Raw genomic sequence first — 15,484 nt, 5'->3', positions numbered from 1 at the left:
TGGAGCATCTTTTCATGTGTCTGTTGGCCGTCTGAATTTCTTCTTTGGAGAGCTGTCTGGTCAGTTCCTCTGCCCATTTTTTAATTGGATTATTTGCTTTTTGTCTGTTGAGGTGCATGAGCTCTTTATATATTCTGGATGTCAACCCTTATCGGATCTGTCATTTATGAATATATTCTGCCATACTGTAGAATACCTTTTTGTTCTATTGATGGTATGGATAATATTGATGGATTTTCGAATGTTGTACCATCCTTGCATCCCTGGGATGAATCCCACTTGGTCATGGTGTATGATCCTTTTAATGTATTTTTGAACTCGGTTTGCTAATATTTTGTTGAGTATTTTTGCATCTATGTTCATCAGGAATATTGGTCTGTAATTTTCTTTTTTGGTGGGGTCTTTGCCTGGTTTTGGTATTAGGGTGATGTTGGCTTCATAGAATGAGTTTGGGAGTATTCCCTCCTCTTCTATTTTTTGGAACACTTTAAGGAGGATGGGTATTATGTCTTCTCTGTGTGTCTGATAAAATTCTGAGGTAAATCCGTCCGGCCCCGGGGTTTTGTTCTTGGGTAGTTTTTTGATTACCGCTTCAATTTTGTTGCTGGTAATTGTTCTGTTCAGATTTTGTGTTTCTTCCTTGGTCAGTCTTGGAAGGTTGTATTTTTCTTGGAAGTTGTCTATTTCTTCTAGGTTTTCCATCTTGTTAGCATATAGGTTTTCATAGTATTCTCTATAATAATTCTTTGTATTTCTGTGGGGTCCATTGTGTTTTTTCCTTTCTCTTTTCTGATTCTGTTGATGTGTGTTGATTCTCTGTTTCTCTTAGTATCTGGCTAGAGGCTTATCTATTTTATTTTCTCAAAGAACCAGCTCTTGGTTTCATTGATTTTTTTTCTATTGTTTTATTCTTCTCAATTTTGTTTATTTCTCCTCTGATCTTTATTATGTCCCTCCTTCTGCTGACTTTAGGCCTCATTTGTTCTTCTTTTTCCAATTTCGATAATTGTGACTTTGGACTATTCATCTGAGATTGTTCTTCCTTCTTTAAATATGCCTGGATTGCTATATACTTTCCTCTTAAAACTGCTTTCACTGCGTCCCACAGAAGTTGGGTCTGTGTGTTGTTGTTGTCATTTATTTCCGTATATTGTTTGAGCTCTATTTTAATTTAGTTGTTGATCTGTTGATTATTTATGAGCATGTTGTTAAGCCTCCACATGATTGTGAGCCTTTTTGCTTTCTTTGTACAATTTATTTCTAGTTTTATACCTTTGTGGTCTGAGAAGTTGGTTGGTAGAATTTCAGTCTTTTTGAATTTACTGAGGCTCTTTTTGTGGCCTAGTATGTGGTCTATGCTGGAAAATGTTCCATGTGCACTTGAGAAGAATGTGTATCCTGGTCCTTTTGGGTGTACAGTTCTGTAGAAGTCTGTTTGGTCCATCTGTTCTAATGTGTCGCTCAGTGCCTATGTCTCCTTACTTATTTTCTGTCCGGTTGATCTGTGTTTCGGTGTGAGTGGTGTGTTGAAGTCTCCAAAAATGAATGCACTGCATTCTATTTCCCCCTTTAATTCTGTTGGTGTTTGTTTCACATATGTAGGTGCTCCTGTGTTGGGTGCACAGATATTTCTAACAGTTAGATCCTCTTGTAGGATTGACCCCTTTATCACTATGTCACGTGCTTCTTTGTCTTTTGTGACTTTCTTTGTTTTGAAGTCTATTTTGTCTGATACAAGCACTGCAACACAAGCTTTTTTCTCCCTATTAGTTTCATGAAATATCGTTTTCCATCCCTTCACTTAAAACTAACTTACCAGTGATCTGTTAACAATTTATATTTTTCTGCAGTTCATCTAGAATTGAAAATGTTATGTTAAATAACTTTCTGGTAATTTTTTGCTTAGCTCTTACTTTTTCAGCATTCATCACTATTTGTATACGCCATTCAATCTCTTAAGTGTGCCCAAGTTAAATGGTTTTCTTTCTTTTTTTTTCTGTCCTGCAGTAATTATTTCATTAGGGAAAGTTCTTATTAACTGTGCTGATTCTCTTTCTTGGATTTTGTTTCCAAAAGCATGCATTCCAAAGGGGAGTCAGGCGGCGAAACCTTGCAGGGAGAGAAAAGATCTTAATAAGAGTGACTGTTTGAGAGAGAAATGCTGTTATTCATCATCCCAGACCAGCAGCTTCAGATGTTTTGCCCCTTTAAAAGATGGTAAGTTCATCCTCTTACATTTCTTATCGTTCTATTTAAGAAAATCTGAAAAACAGCTCACAGTGGCTTAAGTTTAAATTCGTATCTCCCAGGTTACCGCTTCAAGGGGGCCACCAGCCCTACAGCAATACTGCCTGTAGGAAGTCCTGATGTGCTTAGGCCTCTATTCATGAGCAGTTTTTGCTTAGCCCTTAAATGTAACTTTGGCGATTTGAAATTAGTCTCTTTTCTCTTGCTTTAGTTATCATCTCTCTTGTCCCAAAGATTCCAGGCCCTGTGAAATGTAATTCTCAACGCCTGGGAGAAGACAGCATTGGGCATGCCTTATCTCATCTTCTACTTATCCCATCTTCTCTTCCTGAGGAGAATTCTTCCTATTTAATTTGTCTTCAGTGTGTCAGTATGTGACTGTAGACTTGAATGTTTCTTCTTAAAGTCTCTTTATTAGTTTCTCTTTTTTTCTATTGTTTTTGAATTAGGTTCTTAAAACTTTTTTCCTCCACAAATTTTTGAGAACTAGACCATCTGTTTTGGCTCCTCCATTTGGATAGTGGGGACCTATTACCGGTTGGTTCCATGATAGACTTATTTGATATGATTAAACACTAACAAATATGACAAAAGGATGCATGAAAACAATGCCTTAGGTTAATAAAGTCCCTATTCGATTTACAGCTCTGTGATGAGCATCTAGTATTAAAAATGGAAACTGAAACCTGATCATGAATATAGTATTACCATGTTAACACTGTCACGTGGTATTTATAATTCATTCATCAGTGTAGTCTTTACGTATGTGTGAAGACACATTTGGTTCTTGTAGAGGTAAAAATTGAACCATGACTTACAATTCCCCCATCATATTAGAATGTATTTCCAAACTGATATAAGAATAAAATATGCTTATTCACCTGCAAATTTTTGAATTCTGGTTTAATTTAATGTTTTATAATTTGGAAATAAACAGTTAAGAAGCCATTCCTTCATCAAGTTAACTATTCATAGATAAATTCACTCCTTGAGTGCTCTAGGGTGTATAACATGTGTCCAGAGAAAAAAACACATTTAGGCCATGGGAAGAAATGCATAGTATGAATCATAATAATCTGATAACAAAAGCAGTAGGATCATTTCATGAAGACTTCCATTGGAGGATGTGTAATCAAGAGCATGTCATAAACGCCTGCTACTTACAGACTAGCAGTGATATTTACCTGTCATATAAGAATACCCCCTTATTTTACTTTATTAACTAATAGTTTTTTAATAAAGACTCTGTGAAAGAGCTCAGATTTGCGTCTCTTGCTTAAGTCATAAAAGTAACAGGATGTACTTACCCCAACAGAGGATATCCAGATGTTCCAGATGTTTGTGCTTAGTGTGAGCAGCATGATCATCCTGGGGTGCCTGCCCATTTATTGCTGTTGTTTTTGCCGGAGGAGGTAGGAAAACATAAACTCTTATTTGCTAATTGCTGAGTGTACTTGGCTATTTCTGAGTAGACACATTTATTCGTATGCTTCAGAAACATGGGGATTATGTTTGGATCTTTTTTATTTAAAAGAAGGTAGCTTGGGAAAAACCTTAAAGTGGAGGTTTTTTAAAAATGCAAATTATTTAAAAAATTTTTAAAAATGTTTTTTAAGAAGCATGTTATTACATTTTTCCACAATTTTAAGACTTTCTCTTGCATAGTCTATACATTTTCTCTCGTCCAACAAAATCCTAATTAGAAGAAAAAATAAATCAGGGGCTGGGGGTGTATGGGGTTGAGGTGGTTATTAACTGCAAATCAGAAAGATGTCTAGAAGTGTTCTGCGTCTAGTATATGGTCATCTACCATTGGGTCTTAAAGTCTTGGTCTGTCTTCAAGCCATTTGTGTCAGATTTCTTCTTAGCATTTTATAGAAAATCCCAGTGTGCTATTAGCATGATGCTTTTAAGGATTTTTGTTTTTTTAAGTAGCTCGCTGTCTACCGGGAGGAGAGTGAGTGTAGAGGTGGAGAGCAGGGCCAGGGCTAGGGTGAAGGGAGTGAGGCCCTTGGGGCACAGAATTTAAGGAGGCGTGTGTTCTCAGGTGTGTGCAAGTGCGGAGCCAGTGCTAGCGTGACCCTGAGAATGAGTACCTCCTTAAATTCCCTAGTAAAGAGAAGGTGTCTTTTGAGAACTAAGCATCTTTGATGTTTTTATTCCAGTAAATAATAACGTGGTATTTGAGTTCCAAAAGAAATTGTTACCAAAAAATTTCACTGGAAGATTTTAGACTATGCATATATTGTATTTTCCATAAAGGTCGTTAAAGTCTTTTTTTCTTTTCTGTATCTTTTCCTTGAGTCTGATGGATGTGTCATACTAATCATTGTACTTTCAGTTCATAGCAAGGTGCTTCATATATAGTGGATGCTTAATATATTTTTGTTGATTAAATGAGTGGTTTCAGAAATAAGAATGTAGTGGTGGCATTGGCTAGCCTGGAAGGCAGTCTTACACTAAAGTAAACTTTCTCATTGCCTACGTCCCTTTCTCAGGCCATTTTGAAGACACTGTAGGGTCACAGCCTTTTAACTCGTCCTGTTTGCATATGATGGTTGATTGTTTTCTCAGTTTTAACTTAGTTTCCTATACTGAGTGTGTAATCTCTCTTCTTAGGCCTCTTTGTTTTCTTTCTTTTCCCGGGTAATTGGGAATAGGAGTGGAACTTTTGACTCTAGCTTCTTCCCTCCAAAGCTTGATTTCATATTAAATATAACCCAGGAACAAAGGGGAAATAACGTTTGCTAGAAATTGGTGGCATAGTATTATGCCACGCACTTTAGAGTGTCCAGTAGAATAAGACTGGTAAACCACTTCATTAAGGCCCTCTGTGGCGCCCCTGCCAAGGAGTTTTATGGGGATCTTCAGGTACACTGAGTTTTGCTCTAAGATGAATTCGAAAGGATTATCCCCTGATACGAATGTATGTTCTTTCTTGGACATAATACAAACTGCTTGAGAGACTTGAACAATATGAATAGTATATATAGTGAGCATCATGGAATTTTGGGTTACTGTAACGTTTTGTTTATTATTTATTTGTGTTCCGTGAGAGTGGTATGTTCCTTCAGTCGTCCTGAGCTGCTTGTTGCAACTCCAGAACAGGTGTCAGTTTCAGTTTGCTGCTTAGCTGACCTGCCAGGAAGAATGGATGACTGAGGGTGGATGGGGCGCTGTCAGCTTTTCCCGGTAAGCTGATTTTTGAGGCAAGGGCAGTAAGTGTGGCAGGATGAAGGTCCTACCTGTGACACCAGGGAAGGAGCTTACATGGAGGCAAAACCCGCTGCAGCCCCCCTCTTTGGGGTCAAGCTATTTCCATAAAACTATCCCCTTAACTCACGCCCTGTTCTTCATTTCCAAGAATAAAGCAATAGATAAAATATTACAGGAAGTAAAATAAATAACCCCATAAAAGGGAAATAGACATGGCAGTAACATCAGCATGTAGCTGTTTAAAATAGCAAAGAAAGAAGCCAAACGCAGTTTTCTACATCAGAGAGATGAAAGCCGCATGCAGGTCCGCGCTACCCTGACCCGGGCCTCTCTGTCGGCAGGGCTCCTGGGGCTGTGGAAGACGCCCCGAAGCTCCTCCTCTTGCTGGGTCTGCCCTGTACAGGAAACACGCACTCCTTCAGGAAAAAGCTCCTGTACTGCCCCCTCCTGGCCTTTAGTTGGGAGCCCAAACAAATGGTGTTCTGACGTCCCCAGGCTCCTGCAGTGCGGGCGGTGCCTAAGGAGCTCACGACGGGCAAGAGCTGGAGGGGTGAAAAAGGAGAGTATGAGCAGGTGGTGGAAATGCAAGCAGGTTAGGTGAAGAGGGTAACCACTCCGCAGAGCTCAACGTTATTTCATTCTTTTGGTGCCTAATTCATGCTTTCCACAATTGACCGTATACAGTCACTGCTTGTGTGAGGTACTGTGGAGGATGCAGAACCATCTAAGACACTGGCCCTACTTTTAAGGAGCTTAAGTCTACCTTAAAATAAATCCCAGGATGAAATATTAAATAACAATATAAGATGGAATATAACTAAGGACTAAAATGAGTGGTGGCAATAACTGATGGAAGTTCTGAGGCAGCAGGTGTCAGGATGAGGGGGAGAAAGCAGGGGAGGTGCTGTTTGAGCTGAGTTTTGAAGGCAGGATACGATTTGGGTTAGGTGGGAACAGGGCTCTCCCACAGCATTCATTACGTTCGGATGGGGTCTCCTCATCATAGACCCTTTAACTAATTGTCATTTCTAAGCAGAGGTGGCGGAACGTTGTCCCCGGAACAATCTATAACGGAATATCTGGTTTACTTCTACTTGACTTGAGTTTAGGTGTGACTTGAACAAGGTACACAGAGAACCCAAGCCAGCTTGAACTGCTGGCACAGATACAAGAGGGAGCAGACAGCATTAGTGAAAAGCTCTCAGAGTTTGCCACTCATAGCCTTACGAAACTCACATACGAGTTTTGACGTTCATTATGTCCTCAAGGTTATATAAGATCTATTTTTATTCTCATTAATAGGGATGAGAAGACTCGTTAGCTTAGTGTCGTTGGTGGGTTAAGACTTAGGCAGAAATGAAGGAAAAGATCAGGTAGAGGGAACAAGAGGAGGTTGGGGGGGCCCGCGGGGGGGCCCGCCCTCAGGGGAGAAGGCGGGTGGCTCAGCTGTTCTGTGACAGTAACAGAGTACCAGGAACGGCAGTCTCAACTGCCAAATTCAGTTTCGAACCTTTATCTGTTTCTAGATAAACTTTGACCTGTATGCATATGCCGGTTACACATCTGTGTGTTGTGAGTGATATGATACTTGTGTGAACATAGCTTTGTTAAAGTGGAAAATTCAAACATTTTAATACCATGCCTATAAAACTCAGATGAAGGCCATTTTCATGTTCTTTTTCTTCCTACCAGATGCAGTTTGTAACTCTGAATTAAAAAGAAATTCAAAACTCAGTCCGAAAATGATAAAACTATGTTTCCTTTCACCTAATAGAAAAGCCCTGTTTTTTTAAGATTATAGGTCATCTGATTCACAGATGATGTAAACAGCACATCCCCCCGACTCTTAGTGCTGCTACTTGCCAGATGGCTGTTACTGAAAAGTTGTCCATTTAGACAAATCCTGCTGCGTGATTCTCTGTATTATAATGTGGTTTTCATTATGCAGATAGTTTTAATACCACTTACTTTCTTAGAATGGGAGTCACAGAACTGGGGATAAATGTGTCAGAAATTGCCTAAAAATCATCACCCATTGAATTGAAAAAATAGGCACTTACATTTTCAAATCCCCATGTTTGTGCATTTCATTTACTGTACAATATAATTAGTAATGTTATTTTGGAAAGCTTTATGCAGCAATTAGCCAACTGCTGCAAGGCTTGAAATTCCTAGGATTAGATACATGTGAATTCTATAAAATCTATAAATTTTAAAAGTGTGGCTAGGCTCTAAGAACTTCGATAAAATACGATCAGATGAGAACCTGAACAAACTGGAACCCTGCTCTAACATGAGTCACTCTAGATTTGAAATTCACGTAAAACTGGTTGTTTTTGGACTCAGTTCAAGGTAATTTCGTTACTGAAATAAGAGAACCTCATTGCATGTGGATTATATGTCTGAGGTGTTCCCATTGCAAGGACGTCAAGGGGAACATTTTAGAGAATTCTGGAATGATAGGCACAATTAAAAAGAACAGCTTGTTGCCAAGTAACTAATAAGCTCATTGCAAAATGCAACGGCCTTTCCTCAGTTCCCATCCAGCCTGACCTTTCTGTCACATAGCACACTTGTGCCCCAGCTGAACACACGGACCCCGGCACAGATGGGCTCTTTACCTAGGAGTGGTCCTTTCTCGTCTTCTTGGGCTCCAGCCTCTAACACCTGCTCCTCGGGAAAGGATTTCTTCCCATGACACCTTGGGGAAGCTGCCGCTCAACTGGCCACTGAACATGCACTCACCCCAAATTGCAGCTCTGCCCACCTTCCTCCCGGAGGATATTTCACTCACTTTGTGGGGCCGGGTCGCCTCCCCAGCTGGAGCAACATCCTACAGGCTCCCACAACGGAAGTCAGACTCCCACTTCTTCCCTCTTGGGCAGCTTCTCTTCCTTCAAATCACCGATTTTGATTCATCTCATCCCCATGGACCTCTACCCTTGCTTACCATGGGTCAAAGGGAACTCAGGGCCACCGATAACAGTGTCGTTTCCAGGGACTCAGTACTCGCCCTCCCAGGCCAGGGAGAAGACGGCGCAACACTGACTTCTGGGCATCACTTCAAGGGGCGGGACCCTTATGCCTCTGCAAATGCTTGTAGGTGATGGTTATGCGACACCTAGGGTGGCGGGCGCTGTCTTCAATGGCACTGGGGTGAGAGCCCAGGGCAACCCCCTTGCTGCCCCCGAGGAGACCTCACCAGCTTTGCCCTAGACCTGAAAGGGACTAATCAGAGCAACGTTGCATTTCAGCCTTGCCTCTCACCCCTAAGCTATCCATCCACCGGTCTGGCTCTGCCCCCACCCAGCCTCGCTGCACTGGATCCCACAGGAGGAATGGCAGCACCCGAAGCTGCAGAAGGCCCAGCTCAGGGCATGGGGGCTGCACGCCCTCCCCTGTAGCCGTGCCTGCTCACCCCTTCCTTTACTAAAGGTTCCTCCCACCTTCCTCACAGGACACCAGCTCTTAAGACTATCACTCTTAGGTGGGTGCGTGGAGGGGGGTGGGTGTCCTGCTTACCCAGTGGCCCACCGCTAACACAGGGCATTCCAGTGAGCAGAGGCTCAGGGAATTTGGGAGAGTAAATGAGCCAGGGAGCAGGAAGGTCATTTATTACTATTTAATTTCTTCTACATACTTGAACAAGCTAAGAAAATCTAGATACATATCTTTTTTCATACAACTATAGACTAATAATTATGAGAGAATACAAAAATTAACCATTTAAATTAATTTCTCTATTTCATTGCTAAATTTGTTGCCATTCCCAAGGAAATTCTTGTTCTAATGTCATGGGAAGTTACAAGCTACAAAGAGTATGATAGGTTTTCCATCTTGTTTCACAAAATAGCGAAGCTATTTCTAATCAACCAGATAAACAGCAATAAATATGTGAGCAATGTCAATCTACAATTCAATTCTGATGGTAAGAAACGTTCTAAAACAAGTAACATCTGAAAATGCCAAAAATAAAAGATAAATTGCCCTGGCCTGGCCCTCCACCGCTTCATTCACTGACTGGCCTTTGACAACACAGAGGGGACAGGGTGCGTTGACGTCACTCAGAGCAGAAGCCAGGGGACATTCCACTAGAACTTGCACTGGCCATGGCGGCAGAATCGTCTGTGGTGGCAATGCTAGCCTGGCCTGGCCCTTCCTGATTTCCCACATCCTCCTCATACCAGGTAAGACAGGCATTTGCGGTGCTATCTTTGACCTTGGCCCAAAACTGCAGGACTTCCAGTGCATTGGTCTCCATGTGGGCCCTGGGGCCCCAGAGCAGGTGGAAGCGAGCGGGATCCCTGTCGGGCACCTGCCGGTACTCCAGGTACTGCTCCTGCACCCAGACCTGGGCGATGAGCTCCCTGGGGTCCCCGAAGATGACATGCGCCCTCCCGGGAAATATCCCCATGACACCCAGCATTTCCCACACCTTTCCCTCAGGGACTGAGCCACCCTCCATGAAGATTATGGTCAGGAGAAACAGCAGGAGGCTGCTCATGGGCAGGCTCTGCTCCTGGCTCATCTGCCAGCTGTAGGTGAGGCCCCGGGATGTGACGAGCATGTAGGAGTGGTCGCTGGGATCCCCTTCCTCCACGTCGATGCGAAAGGCCAGCTGCAAGCACTTGGAGACCCGGCTGAAGATCACAGGGAACTGGTCCTGGTGATCCAGGACCAGCACCTCCAGCAGCTCCGCCTTCGTGGTCGACTCCATGGCAACATACTTGAGGAGCAGGAAGGCCACCAGCTGAGCTGCCCTGTCGTGAATCATGATACTGGGAAAGGAGCTGCCTTCTGGAGGGACCTGTGAAGTGCCCAGACCCACCTCCATTGCGCTGCCGGAGCCACCATCAGATTGTGTGGATGGCACGGAGGCAGAGGCAGTGGGGGAGGGGCAGGCACGCTCAGGGCCCTGAACGGGACTCGGGCTTGCTGAGACCATAGAAACCTCTTCCTCGCCGCTTGAGATAACAGGACAGCAAGAGGGGGAGGAGGGGGAGGAGGCGGAGCACATGGAGGAGGAGGAGGAGGAAGCAACCTCCTCTGTCGCCCCAGGGTCCTGTGCACCCACGAGGCCCTGGGTCTCCGTGAGGGTCGGAAGGCCTTCCTCGGGCAGGTAGCGCCGTCGCTTCGGGGGAGGACCAGCCATGACTTGTTGAGCAGCTGGAGGGAAGGAGAAACAGCAGGAGGTGGGTGCTGCGGGCCCTGGCGCCCGGGGGGACAGGGGGCGTCGGAGGCCTGGGCGACGGGGACCCGCTGTGTGGGGTAGGAGAGCCCTGGGAACACGGTGAGGTCGGGAGCCCCACCTTGACTCCTGGCTTGGCCTGGGCCTCTGCGGGTCTGCGACCTCAGGACACGTGCCTCACACCGACGCCTTCCTCACCGGCCGCTTCCTGGATTCCCTGAAAGAGGGCCTGAGGGGCACCTCGCTGCCAGGACTGCCATCCCAGCTCGGGGCTCGCAGTGCCGACGGGAGGGGCGGTCCCTTGCCCAAGGGCGGCCCTGCTCCTTAAGCCGGTCCCAGTCCCCAGTCCCTCTGAGGCCCGGAGGAGGAAGTCAGGGCTGACAGGCAGGGGCGGCTCGTCTGGGGCCCCTTCCCCTCCTCCCTCAGGGTCCTCACCCCCAACGCGGGCAGGGCCTGGGATCCTGTGATTGTTGACCGGGGCCGTCCCCTCAGACCAGGGCCCTCCCTGCCCTAACACACCCCTGGGGGACGTCTGCGGTCGTCTCAACGGGTCACCAACCCGGGGGTTCCCTGGGCTGATGACTGCACCTGAGGTGGGTTCTGGGGGCGCCCTCGGCCCTCCCTCCTGGCCTCCTGTTGACTCCCGGTGTGTCTGGCCCCCGCCCCAGCCCACCTGGGTTCCCTCCTCAGACCAAGGCCTTCACGCTCATAATTCAAAATGGTGGGCGGGGGCATGGGTATGGCATGTGGGAGGCGGTGCCCAGCCTGAGGACCCTCCCAGGGCCTCTTTGAGCAATGGCATGGCCCCCCTGGATTCTTGGGCGGGGGCCCTCAGGCCTTCCCCAGGTTCTACCTGGGGCCCTTGCGGGTGACCTGAATCCGGCGTCTGACACCGAGGCCGTCCTGTCCCTCAGGCCTCTTTGGAGGAAGACTAATGACGTCACATCCGGATGCGGGGTCGGAGCGTCCCCTGGAGGCTGCCAGGAGGAGCGCACAAGGATTCCGGGCGTTCCTCGCTCCGCCCCCTGGGCCTCCCTTAAACCCCGCCTTCTCCCACCTGCCGCGGCTCACGAGGCCCAGGGCTCTGCCTCCCCAGGTCCTTAGTGGACGTGGTGTGGTGGTGGGATGGGGGGAGGTGGGGCAGTAGGGGGAAGAAGGGGGGATGTGGGGGTTCGGATGTTGGGTGCATGGGGGAATGTGTGGCGGTGGGTGTCGGGAGTTGGGGGGGCGGGAGCCGTGGGATGTGGATCTGGGGATGGTGGGGAGCTGTGAGGCAAGGTGACGAGTGGGGGTATCTGGGGGTCGGAAGTCGGTGGTTCAGGGAATTGGGGGCCAGTGTGGGGACACAGAGGCGAGCTGGAAAGCTGCAGGGCCCCTGGCCATGGGGAGGGTCCGGGAGGAAGCACCCCTTCCCTTGGGGTGGGTGTCTTCACAAGCAGCCAGACTTGAGGCACTCTGTGTGTGGACTTCATGTTTCCTGAAGAGGCTGAGCGGGTGCAGGGCATTTGCGCAGGTCCTCGGGTCTCAGGCTCACCGCGCATCATGGCCCTGTGGAGTGCCGCGATTTTCCCTCAGTCACCCTCTGTCGCTGCAAGAAAGACATTTCCGTTCTCTACTTAGTATGTGTGTCCATATATGCATATAAACATACATGTAGATAATGTATGCGCGTGTGTTTGTGGTTCAGATGATGTTGTGCATATTGCCCGGTTTTTGTAAAGATGAACGTTTTAGAGCACTGTTAGGGGTACTGATACATAAAGAGGGAGTTACAGACGTTTCCCGTTTATCCCTGTCCCCACCCACTGCTACCCTCCGGAATTATCGACACAGCCACAGAGGAGTATTATAAATTTTTTTACATTTTTTCTTAAGGTATTATTGATATACACTCTTACGAAGGTTTCACATGAAAAAACGATGTGGTTACTACATTCACCCATATTCACCCGTCCCGCCCTGGGGGAAGGCTCCCCGCCCCGCCGCCCCAGCCCTCACCAGCTGTCCTTTCCCGGCCGCCAGGAGAGGAAGGACCACCGCGCCGGAGCCGCCTCCGCGAGTCCGGACGCAGGCGGAAGCCGCTCCCCAGCACCCGCAGCTTCGCTGGGGCCCCAGCCGCGCGCAGCTGCCTGTCTGCCGAGGCGCGGTTGTCTCCCAGCAGATCAAAAGGGAGAGACGCCCTTCCGCGCCGCCAGCGCCTCGGGGCGAAATGGGAGTCCATCGTGGACCACCTCTCACAAATGGGTACTAGGTACGCAGCTGGGCGTGGGGCGTGATGGGGGCATCTAAAGCCAACAGAGGGCATAAGCAGCTTCTGCCCGCCACAGCGTCCTGCACGCTGGCAAGAGGCTGAGGTTTTAATGGGGCAATTAAATCAACAAACTCTTGACTACTCTACTCTAACCAAGACTGTAGGGACACATGGAGTAGGCGGGTCATCTACCCTGTGTGAAATGAGGACCACTTCTCACCTCCATTCGCTTCTACGTCACTAGACCCAAACCCTCACATGTCTAGCTGATGCTTGACAGTCCACATTTTGAGCTTCATGCGTTGGCTTAGGCCAGACCCATTAAAATGCCAGCCAAGGATCCAAGGGAAGAAAAGCTAAGCTTTATTATATACTGAATCTCAACCTATACATGCCTTCTCCTGACAACAGTTCTTGATGAACACCTGAGAGAGGAAAAGGCACCAGAGGGTACAGAAATGGGACAGATGGCTGAATTTTACTAAAGCGAGCATTCAATATACAAACAGCCTGAAAGCAGACTCTTGAAGGCTTAAGATTTCTAATGCTAAGCAGCAGGAAAACAAATGCTTAATGTAAAAAATGATTAAAAAGCAGAAATTTCACTATTTAGCAACATTGGGAAAAAAAAGAAAGTAAGATAGCTCTCACAAGTAAAGAATTGCTGGGAAAAAAAATCAAACAACGAAAGACAGTAAAAATCCCTCCAGAACATAACAAGCAAAAAGATGAAAAACATGAGACATGATATATGGAATTCTGCAGTTCTAGCATCGATTAGAAGTTCCATAAAGAACAGAGAAAACTTGGAAAAAATTATCAAAGAAATAATATATAACACCTCCAGGACCAGAAAAGGATGATGTGCAAAACACACCAAGTACTAGCCTGAACTAAAAGGCCCACTCAGTCGTTCAGAACACCAATATCTTTTGAGATCATGCTTCCAGAGAATACCAACTTTGAATCTAGAAATGTAATAACATGGGGAAAAGGCATGTTTATTCTTCCAGAAAAGAAAGAAAAAAGAAAAGAAAACTATAAGGTGAACAAACTGCTAAAAGAATATGATCCAAGTTTAAAGCAAATTGGTATATGGAATAGTTTTGATTAGTTTTCATTTGACCCCGACATACATAATTCTCCCTGGAAACAAAGAGCTCATAAAATTGGAAAAACAGTAAAGGTAATCAGAATTGGTTCATTGGCCCATTTAGCAAGCAATATTTACATAATGTAAACCCTACTATTATCAATTTTAGTATTGATCTAACCAGGGATACTTTATAAAATAGAATGAAAATGTTTACAGAAGTTGCAATGTGAAAAATCAGTAACAGAAGGAAGGAGAAAGGTGCCTTTATCAGCTCACAAAACACACTTCCAACTAGATTACTTAAAGTTACCGAGCAACTAAGAGTGAGGTGAGTTAAATCCTTACCTATGGTACTTCAAGTCAAAAGAAGTCTAAACTTGGTGAGACAAAAATAAAATACGTGATGGCAACCACCAGAAACAGTTAAAGGCAGTTGAAGTGTGGGATATACAACAGCAATCGTATGTGTATCTCTTACTTTGATGATTTCACAAATCATTCGTATCTATACCTAGAAATGAGGTAATTGAACATAGGGACATTTACAGTTGGTTTGGAATGATAGGATTATGTCTTATTACCTTTCCCTTTTTACATTTGATTCAGTAATGCTATTATAATTGGACAAATCAAATTCAAAAATATTTTAAGAGCAATCAGGCCAGCTATGACCAAGCTGCTCTTTGAGGATATGAAGAAAATAAAAAAGACAGAAATGTCCTATAAATGTTCTTTATAAACAAAATGGAGGAGAAAATTAAGACACATAGATACTACATATGCACAAACACCTTCATTCAGCCTTTCCCAAAAATGAGTTTATGGAGATCAAGTTAAATATTTCCCGTATTTTTATTAGTTGAACTTCTCTTTTTGAATTGTCTGTCTGGTCTTTAAGCATTCACCTATTGCTCTCCTACAAACACACATATAAAGAACTACACATTGATAATCCATGGCAGTGACAGTAGTAGTATTCCTCATCTGCTATTCACTTTTCATATGAGCAACTAAATTCTTTTGTGATCAAATCTGTTCATCTCCTTCATGATTTATGATCTTTGAGTTTAAAGTCAGCTTAACATCAGACTTTAAAGGCTTAATATTTAATTGTTTTATAGTTTTAATTTTTATAATTCACACAGAATTTTGAATATAGCATGGGGTAGGTTATCTAACTAATCCCAACAACATCTTTTCATATGTGATGTTTCATTTACGAAGCAAATTCCTATAACAAGATACATGTTGGGGACAAGATGCTTTGGATTTTTTTTAAGTGAACACTGACATATATATAACACTGATCATTTTGTCTCCCCAATATTTACACCTCACTTGTTTTATGTCTTAGTGTTTTGGTTCATTCATTTAATGACTTAAGAACTTCTTACATTCTAGTAGATATGTTAAGTTGAAGATATGTAATGGTAAATGAAAAAAAGATTCTCCATTAATCTTAAAATATGTAAGAATGATGACAAGA

General features: G+C 44.7%; 1 protein-coding gene across 1 annotated transcript; it reads right to left on the bottom strand.

Moving 5' to 3' along the window:
- Positions 1–9,061: 9,061 nt before the first annotated feature.
- LOC140847437 (melanoma-associated antigen 10-like) lies at positions 9,062–11,564 on the bottom strand. Its single transcript, XM_073227754.1, has 2 exons — positions 10,773–11,564; positions 9,062–10,629 (listed from the first exon to the last, which is right to left on the bottom strand). Exon 2 carries the CDS (start codon positions 10,613–10,615, stop codon positions 9,524–9,526), a length of 1,092 nt encoding a protein of 363 aa, XP_073083855.1. The 5' UTR covers positions 10,616–10,629; positions 10,773–11,564; the 3' UTR covers positions 9,062–9,523.
- Between the last annotated feature and the right edge of the window lie 3,920 nt (positions 11,565–15,484).

The sequence above is a fragment of the Manis javanica genome, chromosome X, assembly GCF_040802235.1.
Source record: "Manis javanica isolate MJ-LG chromosome X, MJ_LKY, whole genome shotgun sequence".
Taxonomy (NCBI): domain Eukaryota; kingdom Metazoa; phylum Chordata; class Mammalia; order Pholidota; family Manidae; genus Manis; species Manis javanica.
The sequence above is the reverse complement of the archived record's forward strand: the minus strand, read 5'-3'. Positions and strand labels throughout refer to the sequence as shown.